The sequence below is a fragment of the Peromyscus maniculatus genome, chromosome 17 (genome assembly GCF_049852395.1).
Source record: "Peromyscus maniculatus bairdii isolate BWxNUB_F1_BW_parent chromosome 17, HU_Pman_BW_mat_3.1, whole genome shotgun sequence".
Lineage (NCBI taxonomy): Eukaryota > Metazoa > Chordata > Mammalia > Rodentia > Cricetidae > Peromyscus > Peromyscus maniculatus.
Window position 1 is genome coordinate 8,714,244 of NC_134868.1, and position 26,875 is coordinate 8,741,118.

Consider the following 26,875-nt stretch of genomic DNA (forward strand, 5'->3'; position numbering starts at 1 on the left):
ATAAAAATCAAACTACTAACCCTCTTCGATTTCTCCAAGCGAAAGAATCCCAAGTGTGGTAAGCATCTCGAGAGTGAAGATGATGAGGTCATGGGAATAAATATTCAAACCTTTCAGTAGTACTTAGAGGCTGGGAGACAGCTTGTGTGATCAAAAGCTTGGTGTGTAAGCATAAGAACCTGCATGAAATCCCTAGAACCAAAATGAAATAAGAGGATGTAATAGTGTGCTTTTACAATCTTAGCACAGGTGTGGCAAAGGTAGGTAGACCTGTGTCTTGTGACTGTTCTATTGCTGTGAAGAGACACTATGACCAAGACAACTTGCAGGAGAAACTATTTACTTGGGGGCTTGCTTACAGTTTTAGAGAGCTAGTTCATGATCATCATGGCAAGAAGCAGAAAGGCATGGCACTGGAGCAGTAGCTGTGAACTTTATATCCTTGTTACAAAAGGAAGATAAAGAAGGAGAGAGAGAGAGAGAGAGACTGGGTCTGGCATGGGCTTTTGAAACCTCAAAGCTCTCCCACAGTGGCATACTTCCTACATAAGGCCACACCTATGGTGATATTTTATTTGTGCTGAAATGTGATTTTATTTGTATGTTAATACATAAAGTTGCCTGGGGATCAGAGCTAAGAGCAAGCCATTAAGCAGAAGTCTGGTAGTGGTAGCACATGCCCTTAATCTAATCACATGGCAGGCAAAGTCTCTGTGTGTTTAAGGACATAGCCAGCTTGGTGACACACGCCATGCCTTTAATCCCAGTACCAACCATAGAGACCTGGAGGTCTGTATAGACAGGCAGTGACGAAGTCATATGGTTGGGTTTAGAACCAATGAGAAGGCAGAACAGAAAGGCAATAAAAAGACAGGACACAAGAAGAAGGTCTCTCTCTCTCTCAGGGGAAGGACAGCAGTGAGTGGTAAGATAAGGTAGTCTTAGCTCTTGGCTACTGCTCGATCTCTGCTCTTTTTTTTTTTTTTTTTTTTTTTTTGGTTTTTCGAGACAGGGTTTCTCTGTGTAGCTTTGCGCCTTTCCTGGAACTCACTTGGTAGCCCAGGCTGGCCTCGAACTCACAAAGATCCGCCTGCCTCTGCCTCCCGAGTGCTGGGATTAAAGGCGTGCGCCACCAACGCCTGGCAATCTCTGCTCTTTTAACTCTTTATTTGGCTCTGTGTTTCTTATTTAATAAGTCCATTTAGAATTACATCTACACACAACTACTTCACCAAGGCCACACCTCCTAACCTTTCTCAAACAGTTCAACTCCCTGTCCCTGGTAACTAAGCTTTCAAATACATGAGCATAGGAGGACCATTCTCATTCAAAGCAACACAATCCCTGTGACTCATTTGATAGGCAGTGTAGCCTATTTAGTAAGGAAGTCTGTCTCAAAACTCAAAGTGGATGACACCTGGAAATGAAACTTGATGACCTCTAGTTTAAACACACAGACACACACACACACACACACACACACACACACACACACACACACACAGACTTGGAAAGATTAGAGATGACGGTGATGGTATCTCATAAAGCCTTTCAAAGATAAGAACATGTTACAAGAATCTTAAGAACACTGTATTGAGATCTTGCCTCTGTTAAACAATTATAGTCTGAGAACTTTCAATGGCCTGAAGTCTAGTAGCATCAAAGAAAGTCAAAGTAGAAAAATGTTTATCTTATAAGTGATTTATAAGTATGATGAAGCATATTTTAAGTTGATAACTTCTGAGGTACATTAAGTATCTAAAACTAGACAGCCTGGATTGGAAAGAACAGTGTCAATTCAAAATAAAAGGACATCATTGGGCTTGCCATGACTTTGAACAGGAAGAATGTGTTTGGTTGTAACCTCTAGCTCGTACCTCCACAGCCTGGGAAGCCCTGTTTCGCCATCCCCCTCTCCCCCTTTTCCAAATCCCAATGGCTCAGTCTTTCCAAACAAAGGGAAGGCACCAAAAAGCCCAGTTCTGCATTCTTTTCAGTTGCTGCAACTTCCTACCCTGAAGTTGCCAGGCTCCCAATTCCCCACTTAAAGCTCTGAGCTTTTGACCAAATTGAATTTTGACCAAATTAGGCATAAACCCAGCTTGTGGCAGACACGTCATCACCCCTTGCCTACAACCTATATAATCTCCATGCTTTAGTTCAGGTGGACAGCTTCTCTAGAGGCCTCCACATCTGGGACCGGAGAATTTGTCCAGGAGATACTCTACTCACTATACCTGTTGTTACATTTTTTTTTTTTTCAATTTGTCTCGGTCTGGCTTACTGTGTTGGCAGAGAAACTTATTATGGGAAGGGTAGAAAAACCTATCAAAAAGCTTGAGTGAGATTCTTGTTTGCTGTACATGCCATCCATTATAGAATAGAAATAACAATGCGAGTGCTATGAAGCAGAGGCCAGAACTACGACCATTTGTTGATACTTTTGGGGGAAGTGTCAGTTGCCCTAATAACCACCTTGAGATCATACCTGGATGGTATACTCAGCAACTCTTATTTGTAATGGGAGTAACTCTCATTTTTAAATGGAAGCTTACTTAGTTCATGTATCACTTAATTGTGCAACTGGTGAAAATTCTCCTCTCTTTTTGAGAAGTCTCCCTATTGAAAGAAACTGAACTGATGTGTATTGTAAATGCCTCTCCAGCAATATCAATGGTAAATTTAGATGATAAGCCCCTGGATTTTAGTTGATAGGAATATGAACAATCTCATTCAGAGGTCTTGAGGAAAGGAAGAAATACACTTTTGATCTTGGAATTCAAGGAAGAGGGGTGACTGTCACCACAGCCTGTACTGAGGTGACTTAAAAACAAGTTATTTCAACAATGTCTATAAAAAGATATGTTTTTTTCCTCACACCCTATACATCTAAGTCTGTATGAGATATAAGTTTTTGATCAATGTTTGCTTAGGTGATATTGGCTGATTTCAGAGGATGGTGTTATAAAAGTCATTGGGGTTGCTGGTTTTTGTTTTGTTTTGTTTTGTTTTGTTTTTGTAGAATTCGCAACTGAAATCTTGAGTCATTTGTTAAAGTCTGAATATGTTGAAGTACCTCACTGTGAGGATGAAAAGACACACAAGGGATCACATGCATGTCTTTCTGTTGGAATCCCATTTCTCTGTCTCTGTCATCAGATCAAGATGTAGAACTCTCAGCTCTTTCTCCAGCACCATGTCTGCCTGCATACCACCATGCTTCCCACCATCATGATAAATGGACTAAATCTCTGAAACTGTAAGTCAGCCCCAGTTAAATGTCTTCCGTAATAAGAGTTGCCACGGTCATGGTGTCTCTTCACAGCAATAAAACCCAGACACATACAATTTCATTGAACAGTTGTGAGTCATCACCAAAAAGCACATGAAGCAGAGTATATAGAATATACTCAATAATTATTAGTTATAGTATGTGAGAAGGATTATGAACATGTGAAACACATAATAAAAGTCACTATTATTACTAGTGTCAGGATCTTAGAAAGGCTGCAGTTACCTTCAAAGCACATACTTTAGCAAGTCAGTCAGGGAGATTACCCATGAATGCTGCTTGTCATAAATATATACATGACAAATAGAATCAGAGAAAAAAACCTGATTAGCATCTATCACTTGTCCCATCTATGTTCAGAACCAGGATTTCCATAACTTAATGTACCTGGGCAGATAGGAAGGGACTCTACTCTTGACCTCATCTATTGCATAATCCAGTCTAGGAAAAAATGACCCCAAGTATCTTATGTCCAGCTATTTCTATTCATATGTATTGCAGAGGTATCTTTTTTCTTAGACATTTCTACCCCTCAGAAGAATTTAAAATGGACTTGGGAATAGTTCAGTGGTAGAGCATTTGCATAGTATTCACAAGGCCTTAGATTCAATCCCCAGTACTGTAAAGTCCTTTAATTGATACTATGAAACATGCTATCTCCCGAAGACAGAAGAAGGTGAAAGTGAATAGAAACAGGGAGAGAAACTTCCCACAGAACAATTTCTGACTAACTTAACAAGGCCATTACCTTTGGAAAATATTGTCAGACACACCTATAATAAGGGTATCATTCTACAGGTCGATTGCTTTAAATCCTGTTCAACACAATGTTGTTTGTGAATATAAGTTTTATTGTGTTTTACTGTCCTGGTTTCTGGTGCTATGATAAAATATCCTGACAAAGAGCAACTCAGGGGAGAAAGGGTTTATTGAACTTTCAAATCTAGGTTACAGTCCATCATTATGAAGTCAAGGCAGGGACCCAAACAGCTGGTGACATTCACAGTCTGGACCAATGTATGTTTATATGCATGCATGCCACTATTCAGTTCGCCTTCTTTACTCTTATTGACCCCCCAAACCCAGAGGATGGTGGTGTCCACAGTAGGCCAGGTCTTCCCTCATGCATTAATACAATCGAGACCGTCTTCCATTGCCTCCATGAGGACCTAGTCTAGACAATCCCTTGTAGAGTTTCTCTCCCCAGGTGATTCTAGGTTGTGTAAAGTTGAAGAAACTAAATATCACAACTATAAAACAATTTCCTCATTTCTCTGAGTTCATAAAAATAATTTCATACATAGACTCTCCACAAGCTTTTCAATTTCAGCATCATCATTTTACTTTTCCATTCAATAATTGATTTTAAAAAGGCAATCAAGAACATTACCAAAGTAGATATGAAGACAAGTAAAAAGAATTATCAACATAGTTGATGCTTGTGAGACAGAAAATTGAAAGCCCAGGAGACTTTGAGCAATGTCATTACAAGTAAAGCACACTTAGTAGTAGGTACATGAAATTGAAGTAAATGGTACTAGTTATGTTTATGAATGTTCTTGATTCTAGAATATTATTGGTTCTGCAACTATTAGGATGATGCCAAGTCAGCTATAAGAATACATTTCCCCTATCTAAGACAATCATTCACAGTCTGTTCAAGCAGTGATCACTTTAACAATTTCAAATATCAGTGAAGTAATCTTTTTATCATTATTCACTTTTATCATCCTAACAAAGCTTACAAAATGTAGAGCCTTGTAATCTTAAATATTTCTTTATTGGAATATAAAATATAATTAATAACTTATATTTACTAAGAATAAAAAGATATATGGATAAAATATAACCAAAAAGAACTGACTGCACTTCCATTTTTCCAAAATTAATGATGTCAATTTTCCCCAAGTGAAGCCTTTCAGTTCTTTAGAAATAGCAACTTAGTTTAGCTCTCACATTTTTATTTAAAGTTATTATCCATTATTAGTGTGTGAATACATGTATGTGTGTCTGTCATCCACATCTGTATGTACTATACAGACATGTGGAAGTCAGAGGACAATTTCCACTATGGGTTCCAGCGATCAAACTCAGGCCATCGGGTTTTCATGATGAGCACCTCTCACTGAGTCATCTTGCTGGACTTCTTTACTTAATCTTATAGTCTTCATATGTGTCTTTGATTAACATCTGTGGACACTGAGGCATAGAGCTGTAACCTTACTGAGGTCTTGCAGGTAGTCACTTTTCTTCTGGATGAATCTTTTGACTTGTCTCACCCTGTTGCCTTTCAGCCCATGCAGTCACATAACAAGAAACATGGACATCAAGTTGTTTTTCAACTCTCTTTGGGCTCCCTAACAGGCTTCCTGAGTCACATGATAAGTACCAATGACAGTGACAGCTGAGGCTTTCACGGAACACTTGACCAATAACCACAGAGATGGCATTACAAATTGTGAAGGCACTCTAACTTGACTTGTACAGTTAATGATCACGTATGCCTGAGGGTCAAAACAAAAACTTACTGTCGGGAATTCAAATAGTTAAAAGTGTTGTAATATCATGAGAGCAAATCTATCAGGCATTTTTATGCTTATGATAATTAATCTTGAGTAAAGTTAGAAAGAAAAATTATGTTACAGATCTAAGTCTGTAAGACCTTCTTCAGCCACTGAGCACTCATAGCCACCTACCACCAAAAGGACTTAGACATGTTTGGATTTACAGGTAGGAATCATTTACACCTGTAGAGACTCTGAACATGCCCACACACAGAGCTGGCGCCTCGGTTTGTAAATGTTTCTTTTCTGGGTCTCAAGGGAGCCTCATTTTCAGAGCCCTGCAGCACGGCCTGCCCAGTGGCTTCCTGGTGCCAATTCTTCCCCTAACCTTGCCCCACTTTGTTCATGTTGACACCAATAGCAGAAATCCTGAAGACTGTTACTTTGTATCAGATAGAGTGCATTCATTGGGACGGGCTGAGGGAAAAGACCTCACCGCTGTTGTCATTCTTGGTTTTGTTACCCACATTTGCAGGATTTGATGAATGGGACAATCAAGGTGAAAAATGAGACACTTGTCACCCAGCACCCCAGAGCACTCTGTCCTTTTCTTGGGGCTCCTTTAACTCCCTTAAGAGCAAAATATTATCGGCAGCTCTACCTTCTTGTTACGCCTCCTTCCATTATTTACGATGGCAGAGACAGGGAAGAGAATGGGTATTGGATAGACGACATTTCTCTTCCTCACCTGGAGGTTCTGAAGGCTGGCATGGAGCTCCATGTGATATTCCAAGGAGTGAGCTGTGGGAAGGCAATACTCAGACTTAGGACGCCTCCTCCCCTTCTCTGGGCCCTCAATGGAAGGATTCTAAATCCAGATTGGGATTGCCAGTGTTTTCTTTGTGTTGCAATGAGTTGAGGTAAATGTTATCTAAACAGCAGGTTCTTAAAACTCTTATCAATACAATCTTCACAGCAGCAGCTGCACCTACTCTTCCCAGGTGCCAACAATCTTCTACTTCAAGATCTTTGTTCAACAATCTTCACATGGTGACCACTTGGTGTCTCATTAAGACTGCTGTGAATTCATCATAGCATATGATTTTAAAATTCATACCAAAGAAGTGTCCAAACAACCTACCTGCCAGCTGAGGCCTCAATTTCAAAACTACTGACCAGCGTATGTCAATAATTACTAATGGCTCTCATTTGATAGTCAATAAAATGTGTTATTCAGTCTTACTTATTAATGCAATTACCCACAACATCTGTTTAAAACAAGAAAAAATAATGTGGACTATGCTAATTTCATTGCTGAAAGCAAATAATAATATGGAAATTGGCTGGTTTTCATTATAGAAAAAAGTATCTTAACACAATTAGCATATGCAGTAGAATTCATTCTAAGCACATGGAACTCTAATACTCAATTTGGACTAGGATAGTAGTTGGGAAGTGTTCATCTAGAGAAATGTGAAAGAGAATTAGCCTCTCCACCCCCTGGCAGTCTCCCTCCAGTGTCAGGCTCACACCTGCTGAACACGTATTCCATTTGGTTAATACAGAACATTAACCTGAACGCTCTGGTTAAATGTGCTCTCCGCATATGACATTCATAAATTAATGTTCGTGAAACTTTCACCTCGATACCAGCTAAAACTCAGAAGTCAGTCATCCTATTAGGTGTTACAAAGCAGGGAAATGGCTGCAATTGTATTTTGGCAAAGTATTGTTTACAGTCTTTTGTGTCGTAAGCAAGTAGCATGAGCTTTAAAAAAAAATGAGGCTGATAAAGGACCTAATTGAGTCATCCCTGGAGAGTTGTAGTTCTGAACGAGAGTTACTATCAAGGAATCACTACCTCAGTGTTATCACCCAGACCAACCTTCTCACTCTCTCTTCTCACACCCCTCCCCCTCTCCTTCTCACTACTGTCATCTTTAGCACCTGGAAGTCTTGACTTCCTCATAACGTTTAGACCCAAAGCTGAATTTTCCACAAAGGTCATCCCTAAGGAGAGAGGAAGTCTATTTTAGGATAGAGGTGTGTTTTTAAAACAAGGCCTCCTTTACCCTAAAGTCATTAAAAGTTCAATGTTTGTCATTCTATTAATGGGTTGTAGGTTTATGTAGCCATTCCTAAACCAGTTATCACTGCAAAGTATTAGAGTATAATGACTGCTCTAAATTAATCTAGGCTCATCCCCAAACCAAGAGCTGAGAAAGCAGAGGACTGGCTCTCTGACATCTGCTGTTGCTATGAGGAAGAAAGAATGAAGCATCACAAAATCACCAGATGTCCAATAAAGGTGAGTCTTCATTACTTCCTATAGTCCGGCTGAGCCAGACTGGGCTTTGAATAGAACCATGGCCTGGATATCCAGAGGAAAGCACACAATAGCACACAATCTTGTCAGAGCAGCAAAGCTGAACCTTCAGATCAGATCTCCTGCTGGGTCCCTGCTGTTTAACCTCATCTGACTTTGTCTTCTATTGTAACCAAGGCAAGAATGTTTTCTTTTATTACCATGAGACAGGTGATCAGTAAGAGAACTCCAAGGCCCTGGTCCTCTCTATCCTGCCCATTGTGCAACCTGTTAAGAATTGCAGGTGAGCAAAATAATCAGGAATAAGAAGGAAATAACAGCCTCCATTCTTGACATTTGCAGGACTGAAAAACATCTGACTAGCCAATCAGATGTGTGCTGTAGAATATTAGTTTAAGATGTGTTACATTTGTTCATGCTGTGGAATATTTGTTTATTGATGCAATGATGTGTTGCATTCTTTCATGTTGCATTTGTTTGACTCTGTGAGGCTATGTTACTTGGTTTGTCTAAAACACCTGATTGGTCTAATAAAGAGATTGGTCTAATAAAGAGCTGAATGGCCAATAGCAAGGCAGGAAAAAGGATAGGCGGGGCTGGCTGGCAGAGAGAATAAATAGGAGGAGAAATCTAGTGGAGAGATTGAGGAGCAAGAAAAGAAGAGGACAGACACCTAGCCACACAGCCAGACATGGAATAAGAAGGAAAGAAAAGATATACAGAAATTGCTGTGCAGTGGTGGCGCATGCCTTTAATCCTAGCACTCGGGAGGCAGAGGCAGGCGGATCTCTGTGAGTCCAAGGCCAGCCTGGGCTACCAAGTGAGTTCCAGGAAAGGCCCAAAGCTACACAGAGAAACCCTGTCTCGAAAAACCAAAAAAAAAAAAAAAAAAAAAAAAGATATACAGAAATAGAGAAAGATAAAAGCCCAGAGGCAAAAGATAGACGGGATAATTTAAGTTAAGAAAAGCTGGCTACAAACAAGCCAAGCTAAGTCGAGGCATTCATAAGAATGAATAAGCCTCCATGTGATTTATTTGGGAGCTGGGTGGTGGGCCCCCAGAAGATCCAAAAGAGTCAGAGAGTAAAAAACAACCACGTACACATGTGCAACATCTGGCCACAAGCCAACACCTGTGAGAAGGCACCCACAGGACTTTGACCACACAGTTCTTTATAAATCACCCCTAAAGCAGCTTTCTAGCAAGATGGGTGATGGACTTCCAGCAGCTATCCAGCTATTTTATGACAATAAAGTCTTTTTTTTAGATACCTCCCAACCTCTCAAATAATTGCCCTTAGTCGTGTGATAAGCAAACCAAGCATGTGAATGGTAATAGGAGGGAAAGCTGGAGAAAAAAAAATAAAACTTATTTTTTTATTGATATCTAGTAGAACTTTAGACTTCTTTTCAAGAGAGGCAAAGCGTTTGGTTGTTCTTGTTTTGTTTTTGTTTTTAAAGAAGGCTATGACATTGAGAATGTCAGAGCCAAAGTTCTGTTTTAACTTTTAAATAGTGAGCCTAAGAAACCCATAAAACAAAAATGCCTCTAACCTGTAAGCCTCTTGCCCAGGGACAGATAGTTTCTGAAATTCTGGAGGCTATTGTTTATGGGAGATAACAAGCCACATGCTTTTCACTCTCCTAAACAAGTTCACTTGACCCATTTGCACCAGATGTGCGTGATCACATGTAGGCAGGAAGTATGTCAAGATATATGCCTGCCCCTGATTGGACCTGACGGGAAATTCAGTAGCCTTGTGGGTTTGCCTCTTCAAAATGTGACTGTCACCATTTTCTGGGAACCCCAGAATGGACCTGGCCTGAGTCCATCATCCTGGCCAATATTTAATTAAAAATTGCTTCAAATTTGGCTCAAAAATTGTGGTGGTGGTGGTGGTGGTGGTGGTGGTGGTGGTGGTGGTGGTGGTGGTCTTTTTCTTGACCAGCAGGTTTAACATTAGAATAACATTTTTAAGATTCTGTTTGACAAAGCCAGCACTCCAGCTTTGATAGTACTATCATCCCCATGTCCTCACTACTAAAGTATACTATACGTTATTACTTACCTTTACAACATTACCTAAATTTTAATGAAACAAATACTAGTTATAGCTTGTGAGCTTTACATTTCATTTGACTACATGATACATGCATTTACATTGACATCAGTTAGCAGTTTCCTATCGACTCTCATGCTAAGGGGAATATGAACATGAAGAGCCAGTGATGCAGGTGCCAATAACCTCAGTGTGAGCATGCTGAGTATCCATATCTGAAACAGAGAGTCCTAGAGATAGGAGCCTACAGGTCCCAGAGAGTTATGAGTTATAAAGAAAATGTCCTAGAGCTTGGCCTCGTACCAATAAATACTAACATTTAAACAATCATAATTTCTAGACATAGTAAAATTCAGCTAAACACTTGACTAATGAAAATCGCTACCCTTGTAAGAGATGGGTGCAGTAGAGGCCAGATTTATATTATTAGTTAATTAAAATTTAAGAGGATGTTGAAAGATGTTAAGAGTCAGAGGGCCAGAAGGACTAATGAAAAATAGTATATTCTGGATATGAAATGGATAATTTGCCCATAAACTCTTACCAATATGGTTGTCTGAACACAACCACAGCAGTAAACATTCCAGCATGGATGGAAGAAAGGTTCACAAGGTCTAACCCTAATGGGAAGAGCTATAGGCAGTTGGCTTCTGAGAGAGACAGAGTCAGTCTTTTCGGGATTAAGCTTCCTGATAGGTTAACCATGCCCAAGTAGTCAGGCCTACATCAATGCTTACATGTGGTCAACGCTACCTGGAATATATATAATTGATGTGTGTTAATATTTATAGAAAAAGAAGGCATTAATATAGAATGGAATGTTGGGAAGACTTAGGAGGAGTTGGAGAAAGGGTGAATGGGTAGGATGAAAATATATTATACTCATGTATGAAATTCTAAAAACATCATTGGTAGTAATAGTAAACCTTAATAAGTAACATTAGCATTGGAAGGAAAGAATAGATTAGTAGAAACAACATTGTCTATTGACAATGTAAGCAAAGGAAACTTAAAGCATCAATCTATAGCATAAAAGAAAACACAATGTGCATCTATGCATGAGCAAGGCATCTTCTCCCCTGGGGTCCCCAAGGTCTCAGTTTCCCGAGGCATAAATGAATTATCTCCCCAACAAGCCATCTCACATTAATTATATGCTACCTAGGGGAGTCACACTGTTGGCTTCCCCTCTAGATGTCTCTGGCTGGAGCTTACACACTTGCCTTTTGATACTAATTTTTACATATCCATCTCTACCTCCAGACAAATTAGTGAAGTTACATGCATTGTGTTATATTAAATCTATGATTTTATAAACCACATGGATCTACTTCAGAAGGAAGGAGCTGCTGTGGTGGTTATACTAAGTGTCCTAATACAACCTTGGCTATAAGAAAATCAGGCATCTTGAATGCAAATATGAGATACTGTCCTTTCCGTAAACTATTATACTTTTTATTTATTCTTTGGGAATTTCATACATTCATACAATGTATTTTGATCAAATTCACCCTCACTCCCCTTGTCAAACTCATCTTCCATACCTTTCCAACTTCAAATCTTCTTTTCTCTTCTGTTTTGAAAACAACCTACTGGGTTGATTTATAGAGCTCCCTTTTAAATGTCCCAGCAACCTAGAACTGCTGCCTCTACTAGAGGGCAACATCCACCCACACACTTGACACTAACCTGACTAAAACTGGACATATATTACCTTGATTTTGTAGTTCTGGTGTTGACCAAATAGATAAAACTTGCAACTTGATGTCATGCAAGATACATCAAAATATAGACTCATTATAGAAGTTGAGGTTAGAATTGCTTAATATCTTACTTAATCTGTTAATTCCTTTTTACCACCTAGGTCTTCTGAATTGTAACAGTTACTAAAACATTTCAACATTCATTTTCTCTTTCGTTGCCACAAAACAAAGTAAACCCAAGCATCAGTAACAGCAACAACAAAACAAACAAAAACACTGTTGTCAAATTATTAATTGATTCTAGGATCTCTGTGTATGTTGTGAAAGGAAGATTAAGTTGAGTTACAATTGAGCAAACCCCTAATTCTGAAGTGATATCAATTATTTAATATGCCAATTGATTCTTTGAATAACTCTAAGTAGAAAGCATTCAGTGAACCCCAAAGGGTATTCCTCAATTATCAACAATCAGGAAATGTTCATAGGAGGCCTGCCACCACCTGTGAATAGGAGCCACTACTTGAACATACAGAAGTCATTGTGTAGTACTAAATAATCCTACTTTTTAATGTTCATGATGGGAGCAGCTTAAATTATCCATCTTGAATGGCATGTGTGACCCTTTAAGACTACTTAGTTCATCAATGAAACAATTCATGCCCTCTTACATTTAAAAGAGAAACTAAACATGCTTTTTCACAAGAAATTCTAACTTCATTCTGTAGAAAACAAAGATGCATTTGAAATCTTTAAAGTGCCTCTTGTTCCAACACTCAGGAATATCTCTCTTTAAAATTGTGTTTTCTCCTATCATCCTTTTCCTTTCAAAATGCCAACTGATCCTCATTATAAAACAGTATTAGCACATTCTGGGACAGGTGCTTAAACTTTCTGGGGTAAAGGGTGTTTAAAGACTGCTAAATGCAAAGCTCTTTCTGTGCCTTAGCTAAGGCTGTCTGGAGAAAGTCGGAATGAACTAGCAAAAATCAATTATTTTAACTGGCTCTTGAGATGACTTAGTATGAACTTTTCTAATTATGATAAGTTATCTGTCCACAGGCACTGGTGTCTTCCACTTTTAAAGGCATGATTATGACCCCAAACTGAGATGTTCGGGATGTGCTTGCTGCTACATGTGATGGGTCTTCCTGATATGAAGATACATAATTTCCTCAGAGAAGGCCTTTATTTCTTTGTTAGAGAATACCACTTTCCAAGTTGTTTCCAGTAACACTTTCGTTATTGATTGTACATTGCAAATCTCTTTCCACTCTTTGATCTTGGCTGTGCTTACTGGCTTGGCATCCAGCCAGTGTTCAGGTGGACCTCCTTACATTTAGTCACAATAGGAAGGTGATTTGCCTCAGAAAGAGACAGGTGATCACAAATTGAGGTTGGAAGAATGTGAGATGTGGATGTGGACATGAACACTGAGATCATTTTACATGAGATAGAGGTAGAATAATTACATTTATATTTATTATTTGGAAAAGGAAAGCATTTTGATTTTCAAAAATTATACAAGCCATACCAGTTACACCAACTCATACCAAGGAGAAATCGACAGTAGATTTCTAGTGAATATTAGGAAGTGAAAGAGTACTGTTTTTGAGACTCTGAAACCAGGCTGGCCTGGAACTCACTACCTAGCACAGATGTCCTTAAACCCATAAGGATCATCTGCCTCTACGATTGATTATTCATTTCTGATCATTCTGAATTGCAAACAAAATTGACAACCAACATCATTGCAGAAAGTTTTCTTTAGTTAGCCTCAAACTTAAGCATTGATCTTTATTTTGACATTTCATAGTTTTGGAACTGACCACTATCGTCTCTTTCCTTTTCAGCATGCCCCAAATCTTAGGAAACAGTGCTGGAAGCCTACAATCACCTTACCAAGTCATAGGAAGAATCGTATTAACAGAAATATTTCCAAGTGATACTGGCCTGATTAATTACGTTCACAAAGCTTTTGAATTTCAGGGACATATGATTTCTAGTTGGCAAGACAACTGCTAAACTAAAAGCATTTTCTGGAGTGAATTCAAGGCAGAGGACTCTGGAAGTTTTCTATAAGTTCTGATAACACCATTGCTTTTGAATGGCATATTTATAACCAGTCAAATAAATAGACAGAGGCTATAAATGCCCTTTGCATTTGAAGATAGAGTCAAACTTATTTTTTTCCTCTTAGGAAATTCCTGACACCTCCATTTTATTTACATTTTTGTTTTATTTGTGTTTGTTGTTTCCTTTGTCCTCACACCTATCCTAGAGGAAATAATAATCATAATAACAGTAAAATTCTGCTACAGAGCTGGAGGTAGGAAATGTGCATGATATCTGGGAGTTAAAAAACCCATATTTGAAACAACCAAGAAGCCTCCAGATTTTGTCATGCTTTTTCCTTTCATTTGTCTTTTAGACAGTATCATCCCCTACAGCCTGGAGTAACCTTGAACTCAGGAACATCCAACCTCAGCCTCCCAAGTGCTGACAGTTTTGCAGCATACTCCGCCCACCTGGCATTCTGCCTTAACTCCAGTCATTACTGTACTCATAATAATCTCATGCAATGCCCTTGACTCTGCTCAGTTTCTTTTTAAAAACCCATTGAAATAATTCCCAGTGTCTGATTTTTCAAGCAATTTAACCTTATAGGAACGGCTGCTAATTCCACTCCAGAATAAAGCCTGAATGTAATACAGTGAACATTATAGGCTATGTTAAGTTTTAAACGACTCTTAAATAAAATACAAATGAACACACATCAGTGTCAAAATCCCATACACAAGACATAAGGAATGGAGAACAGTAGATCCCCACACAATAAGTGTACATTAGATGTAAGAGCTTTCTTAGCCCAGGAAGATGCATTTGCTTTGTAAAGAAAGTTATTTTCAAACACCCCAGCTGGACACAATTAGCATCAACAGTTCCAAAAAAAAAATGGACAGCAATAGTACGTGCAAGCAACCAGAACCTCCTGGCTCTACTTCAAGAATGAGGAAAGAGTCTTTATTTACAGAAATATATATATAGAAAGAGATTCTGTAGAGTTCAGCCAAGGAGGCAGAAGTTTTACATCTATCAAGCAGCAAGTATCTCTATAGATTCGGTTCGTTGCTTCATTCAGAAAATAGTTAAGATTTATAAGCTCCTTAGTCACACACGAAATGATTCAGTCCGCTAGCGCACACAGAGCTGGGAGCCAGCTGCTCTTCACTTCATGCTGTGGTACAGACAGAGCTGAGCTGGATGTGTGGGTCCTCTTATTGTGTCAAATCAAACCTCGTCTTACCTCGACTTCCTTGTTCTTCTCTTTGTTTCTGCCCATTGAACTTCTCCCATTGCTGGCCGTCTCCCGGGCTGGGATTACAGAAATCTGGTGGAGGGGCATATTGGCAGGGCTGCAGGTGGCCAAACCCTGATTGGACGCCTTATGGCTTCACTCGCCCTGAGAAGCCCACCTGCAGAACTGTTCATATCCTTGCTTTGCCAAACTTGGATCTACAGAAAAAGGAGGAAAACAGTGTTGGAGACACTGTACAGCAGTGGCTAAGCACACTGAAAGGAAATTTTTTTTTAAAAATATGTAAGAGAGAAAACCCAAGGAGTATTACATTCTCAAAAGGACGATTTACTGCAAGTCATAACTGCCCTGCTTTGTCACTCATGCATCCCCCTCCCCTAAGAGCATCATGGGAGACAATTCAATTTCTACCGTACCTAATAACTGTCATGGAAACCAAGGAAACCCAGGTCTCACGGGCCCTTATTAACAACTGCTCCTTTTAATGGAACAGACTCCCACATTTGCAGCGACTGACGCGGGCTTTTGTTTCTACCCAGATCCCCAGGAGTCTGTGGAGCACCCAGAGACATGGATCCTGCTGACAAGGTAAGTAAGCAGAAGGCTGAGAGGCTTAGTGTCCTATTTGGATACAAATCTCTTCCTTGAAAGACTGGGCTGGCTGCTTGGGTCATGACTGTCCTTTACACAGCTACAATAAGCTGCTTAGGTCAAAGGAGCTGCCCAGAGTGGAGAGCATTACTTGAGCTACCAAGAGAAGGAAAGGGGGTGCAGGAGGAGAAGGGGAGAGATGAGAAGAAGGAAGGGAGGGAAGAGAAGGAAGAGAGAAGGGCGTGGGAAGAGAGGGAAAGAAGGGGAGAAGAAGAGAGAGAGAGAAATGGAGAAGGGGAAGAGGAAGAGAAAGGGAGAGGGGAAAAGGAGAAAGGGAAAAGGGGAATAGGGAGAGAGGGAAGAGAAAAGGAGGTAAAGGGAGGGCTGGAGGGGAGAGAGGCAGAGAGAGAAAGTGATGGAAAGAAGGTTAAGAAGATGGTGAGGGGAGAGAAGGTGGAAAAGAGGGGGCAGGAAGTAAGAGGGAAAGAAAGGGGAGCGGGAAAAAAGGTGGGGAGAGATGAAGAGAGGGAGAAAGAGGAGATAAGAAAAAAGGAGAAGAGGAAGGAGATGGGAGTGAGGCAGAGTGTCAGGGCAGGGACTAGACAGAGGGAGAGAGGGAAAGCAGGAGCAGAGAGGGCTGAACCAGGAGTGTGGCGAGAGGTAAGTGTGGCTCCTCCCTCGCCAACCCCAGGAGTGAGAAAGCTGCCCCCTCCTCTCTCAAGCCCAGACCCACCCCACAGCACTCAGTCCTGTTTCTGGCGACCCCTGTGCTCTCTGAAGCACACTGGTTGGATTCAGATGTAGATATTTTCATTTCTGCTAAGGACTCCAGTGTCCTCTTAAGAGGATAAAATGCTCAGGGGGAAGTAAATCAGAATTTCTGCTCTTCAGATTACAAACAAAACAAAACATTGTTTGCAAACAGTCCATAGGAAGTCATCACCGTTAGTCACTGCAACCCATCTCCAGCTATCTTTGCATTTTATATCAATAATGCCACTTCCAATGAGATGTTACAGCTTGTTTAAACTCAGGACAGAGATAAAGTATACCAGAGATAGCTACCACCATTGACACTAATAGAAAAATTACCCATGGAAAGACTGTCAAAACAGAAACTGTTTTCAATCTAAACATCTGCATTGAAATAAATACTATGTATTTTCAAATTTGAACCAAGTATGCATTCCCTCTTCCAAGGTAGTCACCTTCATGTGGTCCCCTCCCCTGCTCTCCATCTAGCCCATCTGAAGAGATTTTAAAAAGCATGGTTAACCTAGGGCATGTTGGTATTGATTCGGTTTCATCAGGGTTATGGCGAGCATCTCAAGGGACCCTTTTGCAAAGCAATCATGACTCCTATACAGCAAGTCTTCAGAACCACCCTGTCCAATACTAGCACAACCTTAGTACAATCAGCTGAAGTCCTCATGGAGATAAGGGCTAGTGTAAGGGCTAGTCTCTTCTAAAACTTTGGTGCCTTATTCTCATCACTCAGAAGGCAAAGGAGGATGGAGTTGGAGGCCTGCTTGGTATGGAGCAAGTGACCATCTTAAAAAATAATCCATATGAAGTTAAATTGGTGTTGGTTAAGCATTGCTGTGGTTTACAAGTCACATATGTGACCCGTAACTACAAAGGAGACACGTCCTTACTTAAAAAGCAATTGTTAATCCCTTTATCCAGGACTGTCTTAATTAAGAGGAGGTTGGCAATAGAAGTCTATAAATCTAATGGTCTGTGACAAATACTAAAATGTAAATTATAAACTTCTTTGGGAAAGGCATATTGCCAGTGTTTACTCCACAGAAGCCCCTGGTAACAGCCAAGGCAATTTTCCAGATAAAGTTAGACTTCAGTACTTTTCTCTAAAATATTCATTAAAGTTATAGGAAAGGAGATTTCCAGCTTGAATTAACAAAGTGCCTGTCTTAATCCTGCATCTCATTATGCATGTAGAGTGATCCTTTGTTTACTGTGAGATTTTTTTTGAAACTAAGATTTAAAATTTAAGTTAATTTGACTTGTACGGTTGAGTTACTTCAATTTGCTATCTTTTATCCTGAAATTTAGATTACAAATCGAATTTCAGGAAAGACATTTCTACCTTAGAATATTTTGCACACTAGACAAGAGGATGTCTGTTAAATCTTTTTAATCAAATATTGAGAGTTAAGAAAAGTTAATTAACATTTATCCAAGCTTATATTAGGAATTGTGATAAACTGAGATAAAGCTTTGTGATTGTTTTTCAGGCAGAAAAAGATGTGTTCCAACACTTCATTTAATATTTGGCTGCCTTGGAACACGGGAACCCTCATCATCCATGTCTGCGATGTGTGTTCACCTGGGCTGTTCCTCAGGCAGCTCCTGAAATGCTTTCCAGCCAGAGTGTGAAGGCTCGGGAGCAATCATCTCATGTAGCAATTGAAAGCTCAGGGAACTGCTGGGGACCACAGTTCTCCTGTGGGAGTCTAGGCAGATTACACAGTCATTAACCCCATGGAGTAAAGGAGGAGCCATGCATCCGACAGCTGTGTGCTAACAATGAGCAGACAGTAGCCACGCCATCAAAGATGTGTCTTGCAGCTAGCTGGTTTCCTCACAATTCCGCACAATCCGGATTTATAAACTGAACTCTGTGGAAACTTGGGACTATAATTATGACGCTGTCATGAAATTTCACTGTCGCCTGGACAGTTTCATAAGAACATCAGAATGTCTGTGTTGCTTCTGTGTACTGACTTCCAGTGCTGGGGGTTTGGAACGCCACTGCAGTACTGACTCTCACACTCAAGTCCTCAGCTTCGCCCAAGACTTCGGCTTTGCTGTTCTTCTCAGCACAGGCTTTTAAAAGAAAACCAAAGCAAACAGTGCATCCGACTCTCTACCCTGAGACCCATCTCAGGCTTTACAGAATCAATAAAGGAGTGTGGAATGCTAAGGGGCTGGTCTGGATGACAATTAAGCAAGAAAGCAGACATCAGGCAAAGACAGGAAAGCAAAAAAACACCTGGTAACACACTAGGCAGACAAACTGACAATCCAATCCCATAAACATTTACTGAGCATCACCCATGTCTTCTCACCACTACTGGGAGTGCATGGGAAAGAGGAAACTCATGAAAACCTTAAACACAATTCCATGTCCAAGGAATTTACTGGGCCTTTAGGAAGATAAGTAAATCATTTTTTTAAAATGGTAGCCTACAACTAATGTTTAAAATTTGTAAAATACTGAGCATAAATGTCAGAGAAGACTTCAGTAACAAGAAGTCAATAGACTCAAAGCAAAACCAGGCCTGGATAAGACAAGACACTATTTGAAATAACATAGAGTAGGCATTTGTCCAAGTTTGCTTCCCTGCTGCTGTGATAAAACACTGACCATAAGCAATGAGGGTGGGGGGTGGGGACATGAGTAAAGAAAGGGTTTATTTCTTCAGCTGCCAGGTCACAGTCCATCATCAAGGGAAAGCAGGGAAGGAACTCACACAGGAACCTAGAGGCAGAACCGGCATAGAGACCGTGGAGGAAATCTGCTTACTGCCTTGCTTTTCATGACTTGCTCAGACTACCTTCTTATATAACCCAAGACCACCTGACCAGTGATGGAACGGAACTGCCCACAGAGGTTATTGCCCTGCATCTATAAAAGGCTCTGGAGCATAAAATGCAGCAGGAGAGTGGCTGAAAGCAGAACGCTAGTGCGTGCTTGTTTGTTTGTTTGTTTTTTTTCTAGTTCAAAACAGCCTCCTAACAATCCAGCTGTGTTACCAGACCCATCAGAAGCTTGTGCAGCTATGGTAAATGCAGGTATGATACATCTCGAGCTGGTAGCAGAACTTAAGTGCCAACGTGGTTCTACAAGCATTCAGCATCTAAGAGTCTGAGCTATAGAGTGTCGAACCATGGCTCCACAGGTGCTGAGAAAGCCAAGCACTATGTGAATTGGCCAAAGATACGGTAATTGCTCAGCCAATTAGACTGGAAATCTCAGCAGTCCCATTATCCTTCTTAAGGCTTGGAGGATTCCTGGAGAGATGCTGGTCTTCAGTCTATATTTGACCCCCAATGAAGCAGGTCCTAATATCAGTGAAGGAATGCAGCAGCCATGGAACAAATAAACCTGTTAGCAAGAATCAAGCTCACACAACTCCTAAGTCTCAGGGAATATCATGGGAGAGAGAACAGACAGATATTAAGAGTCAGAGGAGTAGGAAGTCTGCTGTATGACTTTGTGTCCTAGAAATGAAAAGGAAGCTATACCCATAATACTTGAGCTGTATGGTTATCTAAACAAGACCTGAATAATCAAAGTAGTTGCCTGATAGCTAAAGGCTGCTGAGAGAGGGAGAATTAGTCTCTCTCAAGGAAAGGCCCCTCCGAGAGATTGGTTATACTATGCAAAGTGGTCAGCCCTGAAATCACATACACACACACCACACTACCCAGACTCAGGTTGTATTTATATATTTATACGTGTGTATATGTGTGTGTGTGTGTGTGTGTGTATAAAACAACAATAATAATAAAAAAATAATATTGTAATTAAAAGGAATTTTTAATACCCATTATGATAGATTTAAAAAAAAAAAGAACAAGGAGGAGGAGGAGGCAGAAGAAAGGAAGGAACGCATCAAAAACGCAGGTTTCAGCCAGGCGGTGGTGGCGCACGCCTTTAATCCCAGCACTCGGGAGGCAGAGGCAGGCGGATCTCTGTGAGTTCGAGGCCAGCCTGGGCTACCATGTGAGTCCCAGGAAAGGCGCAAAGCTACACAGAGAAACCCTGTCTCGAAAAACCAAAATAAATAAATAAATAAATAATAATAAAAAAAAAACCCGCTGGTTTCCTTCTTCTGTGTTCTTTATTTCTGGGCTGCTAGCCACATTTAGGGTGGGTCTTCCCACTTCAAATAATCTGATTAAGAAAGTCTGTCATAGAAATGCCAGCAGCTTGCATTTTAGTGGCTTCTAGACTTAGTCAAGTTGCCATGGCACATGACACTGTAAATTTTCCCTCAAGGGCTCTGAAGGGGGAGTTTGGGCCACTTAGTGGTGAACAGGAAAAGAAGTCGCCACCTGCACCATCTATGTCCAGTGGGACTGTAGCTGAATTGACATTTCCTTGCAAATCTGTAAGTGCCAGCTACAGTGGGGACACTTTGTATTTCTTCTGTATTGGAAATGCTTTTGTATTTTAAGGAGTGGACGATAGAAGCCAAGCGAGAAAGAGGAGCACCTGAGAGTTATCTCCTCCAATTCACTTACCGTCATTCACTTTTATGTCTCTCCCACTGGGTTCTCTGAGAGCCTAGCTTCTCTGAAACACGCAGCCCAGGTACCTTGCCCCGCTCTGTACTCCAAACGAGAGCACAGGCATCTAGGTGGTAGAGGCTGGTGATTAAGGGCAGATATTTTCCTTCCTGAGAAAGACTTTCCTCCCTGTGGTTTTGCTGGGAGACGCTTTCCTTTCAAACAAAGTAGGTCGTGGACGCTTCCTTCTGTAGTTTTAGCTCTTTCTGGTTGGAGTGGCATCACTGGATTCTCTGGCTTCATTAGTTCAGGTTAGTACATGTTCTGCTGCTGCCAATCTTCAAGGGCCCCATCATCTAGTTTACTTCCCAGGCACTATTGTTCATTCCTTCCCTAGACTGGATAGGCTTTTGTACCTGGGTCTTTCCTTGACCTTTCAACTTAAAACTTTTGAATAGCAAAAATTTAATACTAATCACATGACTTTTTCCTTTTCTTGATTATGCTTATACATCATATCAAAAAACTCTTCCCAATACAAAACAACCAAAATTAAGATTTGTTTCCATTGTTTCTTATAGCATTTTAGTTTTACAATTTTTGATTAAGAGTATAATCTCAGCCAGGCAGTGGTGGCACACGCCTTTAATCCCAGTACTTGGGAGCCAGAGGCAGGCAGATCTTTGTGAGTTTGAGGCCAGCCTGGTCTACAGAGAGAGATCCAGGAAAGGCACAAAGCTACACAGAGAAATCCTGTCTCGGAAAAAAAAAGAGTATAATCTCTTTTGAGTTAGGTTTCTGTAAGGTGTAGTGTGTAAATAAAGGTTAATTTAATGGGCTGTATGTATGTAATTATTCTAGCATCGTTTGTTTTTAATAAAAGATATTATTATAAAACAATTCTCTTTTTTCACAGTAAAAACCTTAGAATTATTCCAATTAGTCTCTCCCATCCTTGATATTAATTTTATCATGTATTTTACTCTCCACATGCTATTTTAAAAGCAACATATTGTTACTGTTTATTTTCAGTTAAGTCCAATTGACCTGTACAGGTTGTTACCTGCCAGGAACCTAGTAGCACTGTGTCCCAAGACTACCTTTTCCCTTAGAAATCCAGTGGTCACACGGGATTGACTTAATGTGACTGAAATGGACTTTCCTAATCCAGCCAGCTACGATTCCAGGGATGGTCTCATCTTGCACTATGGGACAGAATCTACTTTTGTCCCAGAATGCTATTGGGCTGGCTACCTTGGCATAATGTGTCTGTGGTTGTGAGTTCCTGAACACAACAAGCTTTAAACAATTTCATCTTCTTCCATTGAACATGATAAGTGATAATAGTTATTTAAATATAATAATCAAGGCAATTTTTAGATCACTCAAAACTCTGCAGGTAGGAGCTATCAACCTCCTATGAAAAGTACATAAGAAATTTCTAATGCTGTTCTAAAAAAAATCTAGATTTCTCTTTAAATGCTTATTTAAGATTATGTTTTTAATATTGTATTTCATGAAGAAAACAATTTGTGAAAATATCTTCTTTTCCTTTGGGGGTTTCAATATTTTATAATGTTTGACAATTGAAAAATATGGTAGTGGGCAACACAAATACCTATAATAAAAGAGAAGTGATTAAGAGATAGCCTTGTAATTGCAATACAGGACAAATGTGTGTCTGTGCTTCCTCCATGTATGTCTTCAGTTATTTTAATCACTACTCACAAATGACTCCATTCTGAAAAGATCATTGAATAATTTCTCAAATATTGAAAGTAAAGACAAAGTATGTAACTGAGTGCCAGGGATGTAGGTGAGCAGTGGAGTGTATGAAGCTTGGAGTCACTCTCCAGCAAAGTAAGGAAAGAAGGGAAGGAGGGAGAAAGGAAAGGTTGCTGTTCAGGAGAAAAATGAGAATTCTACTGGTTTTCAAAAATTTAAACAAGAGTTTATATATTTTTCTACTTTCTTGAAACTTCAGAAATGAAGCAAGCCCAATTGGAGAGCTGTTGGTTACCACTCAGGTGTGCTGGTGCATGCCACTACTGTGCCCTGAAGCTTATCATGTCACGCTGGTTCTTGTACCTCACAGATGTCAGAGCTGACTAGAACTGTTGGTTGACTCCTTCCTCCCTTGGGAAGCTTGCAAGGTGCTTTCTGGTACCATTTTTTAAGGATAAAAAATAAACAACCAAAACCCCCAAAAAAGTGAAGCAAAGCATTTTTAGTATTTCTTCTGGGAAGAAACTTGAGCGAACTATTTGCTGAAGAAGAAACAATGTTGATATTTACCCTAAGTGATTGACACAGTAACTTGCCCTCCACTTCCCCATCCTTCTTTTAGACAGAACTATCGTGACAACACCCCCCAACCACCTCAACCCTCCCCAGTGACATATGTGAGTGCCACCCTTTTTAATTACATTGAAGCAACTTCATGGTATGTTTACTGCATTGCAGAATGCAATTAGGCCCTGTGTGATGAGCAAGGAAGCATGAGAAAACAGCTTTGCAGGGGAGTAAAGATTGATAGACCCGGCCCTACTTGGTGATTAGGGGAATAAACTACAGCTCGTAACCTGTGCAGTACAGATAACAACTGCAACGTAATTTTCAGCATGAATGAATCAGTATGGTCCAGTGACAGCAAATTTCACTGTGAATGTGAGATTACAATGGAGGGCTGAGAGGAGAAGAGAAAATGGAAGTGCTTAGAAGAAAATGAGTTGATAAGAAAAAAAAATTTGAAGACCTGAGTTTTATAGGCTATTCTTTGGTTTATCAGAAAAACAACAAGAAACACCACAACTAGAGGCAGTACAAATAACCCCTACCATGGTGGATTTGTTTTTTCTTTTATTTTCTTTTTTTACATCACATATAAACACAGGAAATTGTTACTGTTTCTATACCAGCTTCAAAACAGAACTTGGGAAAGTATTCGGGGCTGGGGAGATGGTTCCCTGTATAAAGCACTTGTCTTACAAGTATGAGGACAGGAGATTGGAGCCCACTGCACACGTGTAAAATCCAGACCGGCCTGGTGGCCCATCTGCAATCCCGGCACTTGGGAGGCGACACTCCCCAGTGCAAGCTGGCTGCCTAGAAGAGCCCACCACAGTCAACCTGCTCCAGTGACAGACACTGGCTCAATAAACATGGTGGAAAACAATTAAAGAAGGCATTCTACATCAACCCGGGGCCTCCGCATGCACGCTCCTAAGGGTGTGCCCACACATGTGTACATGTGCAAACAGCCACATTTATATCACACACACACACTTGTAAAAATATTTAAAATACCAAGTATTGTGGAAAACATTTTGAAGTTAAAATACTCATGGTTTAAACAGAATGATGAAATAATTCTTCGGGGCCCAAATTCTAAAGTTTTGTTTCTTTGTTTGATTTTTGGGGGGTGTTTTAGAATATCTAAGTTATCATATAGAAAGTTAACAAAACAAAACTATGAAAAAGAGGAGCAATAAACTCTTACTGATCTCTTTGGATGTTATGATTCTATTATTTTTGTTAACTTTCACAAAATTATGAGAAATAGGCAATGAAATAACATCTTCCATAAACAAACTCTAATGAATAAATTTAATAGTAATTTGATCACTACAGTAAATTATTAGATGTATTTGTAAATATATATTTAATCATTATAGTAAATTGATTTTTTTGTTTTTCTTTTTGAAATTATTTCATAATTAAAACATTCCTCCATTTCCATTCTTCCTCCAAACCTTCCCATATACCCCTCATAATTCTCCTTCAAATTCATGGCCTCTTTTTCATTTATTATTATAACATGATTATATATGCATAGATATACATATATTTTCCTATATTCAACCTGCTTAGTACATACAATGTTACTAACATGTGTGGAAAGCTACAAGGCCTCAACTCTACACAAAGAACAATGGGCAACTCAGGAAAGCTGAGAGCAGGAGAAACAGTCTTCCCCAGGGAAGAGCACACCCATCAGTTATCCAATACCAAAACGGCCACCCCTGAAACATACATACCAGTGACATTATACAGACTGAGCAAGTTACATTTAGAAATATATGGATATATATTTCTACATATATGTATATATTTCTATATATGTATATGTATTATATATGCATCTATGTATATAAACACACACATATATATAGAAATGTGTATATACATACATATATCCTTGTAATAACAATTAATGAAAAAAGAGGACATGAACTTGAAAGAAAACGAGGAAAATGTAGAAGAGTTTTGAGGGAAGAAAAGGAAGAAATCATGTAATTATAATATAAACTCAAAATTAAAAGAAAAACCAGAAATAGTATCTGTTAAAATGAGTTAGGGAAGAGTAAATGTTTTAATTTCAACTAATGACAATGAAGTACTTAGAGGTTAATGTCTTAACCTTTCCCAAAGATAATCCCTCTTAGGGTGCTTTTAAATAAACTGACAGATACTATTATTAGATGTTGACATTTTCTATATTGCAGTTGGAAAGGATAGTTCAGACTGATGCAAGAATCATGGAGTAATGCATCTGTGTTTTATAATATAAACATAAAAATTGCTATCATAACTGAATTGGGAAGATTAAAATAGAATTGCACAAAGTGATTGAAATACTGCATGTGGAGTATAAATAAGTGGGATGTCAAATGGGTGTTTCATTTATCACACAAATCCAAAGTCTGCAAGAATAAAAACGTAAACATTCTAGCTTTCTTATATTTTAACTATTGTTTGAAAAGCAAAGGGACACACATGGATGTACATTTTTATTTCATTAGTCTCAACAAGTGATGTGATTCCAGACAAGCCCTGAAAAATGTTCAGTGAATGGCTGATAAATGGATGAAGAAAATGCTCAGCTTCTGTGATTGAAAAATATGAATTAAAACCACAGTATGTTGTCCCTGCATGATGAGCAGAAAGATTATAGTTTAAATGACTATTCTTGAGGATATTGAACAAGGGAAGCTGCTGTGAGATGTTTTTCTGTATGCTGTGAATATATGCTGTTCCCATTGGTTAGTGAATAAGGATGTTTTGGCCTATGACAAGAAAGTTTACTACCAGGCAGGAAATCCAAGCAGAGAGACAAAGAGAAGGGTGGAGTGAGGAAGACAATGGCCACTGCCCAAGGAGCAGCAAGATGCCCGCAGAACGGTAACGCCATGGCCACGTGGCAACTTATAGATGAACAGAAATGGCTTAATTTAAGATGGAAGAGTCAGCTAGCAAGAAGCCTGCCATACACCATACAGTTGGTAATTAATATAAGACTCAGAGTGATTATTTTATAAGCAGCTGCAGGACTGTGGGGCCAGATGGGACCAGAGAAACTTCCCACTACAGGAGGCATTTTCTTTTCATTACTAGGAAAATGCAGTTTTGGAAAGAGTTCAGTATTGTCTAGTAGTGAATATATGCATTCCAAAAGACCAATAACTTCCATTAACAGTGAAAGGTGACATTTCTGACCACAGGGTTAGCATGGAGTTTATAGCATATAATTAGATTATGGATCTACAAAATTTCCTGATTAATTGAATATAATATGCAACTACAAAGCCTAATTTTAAGATTTGGGGCTGGCGTAATGGATGGGTGATGTTTTTGGCTGAGATGGTGAGGACCACAGGTTGACCTGGGAACACTTTTTGAATTTGCAGTGCTGATTTGGTGTTAAGGCAGAGATGCTAAGTGAACTAACTATTCTTGTGCAAAGAGCTGAGCTGTGACTGGAAATCTAGAGTTGTTCCATGGATGATTTTTATAGTTATACCACTAGCTTGGGCTATTGAGGAAGTAA

The 26,875-nt window shown here is 39.6% G+C and overlaps 1 protein-coding gene across 8 annotated transcripts in view; it reads right to left on the reverse strand.

Moving 5' to 3' along the window:
• Window positions 1–26,875, reverse strand: part of Marchf1 (membrane associated ring-CH-type finger 1) — a 748,496-nt gene that overhangs the window by 417,945 nt on the left and 303,676 nt on the right. For 7 of the 8 annotated variants that reach the window (XM_042263091.2, XM_042263084.2, XM_076553275.1 and 4 more), the window contains one exon: window positions 15,190–15,398. In XM_042263091.2, the coding sequence (XP_042119025.1) occupies window positions 15,190–15,288 (99 nt within the window). In that variant the 5' untranslated portion in view covers window positions 15,289–15,398. Of the gene's footprint in view, window positions 1–15,189; window positions 15,399–15,511; window positions 15,542–26,875 lie in introns of those variants that run through there. The other variant, XM_076553274.1, reaches the window with a different exon arrangement.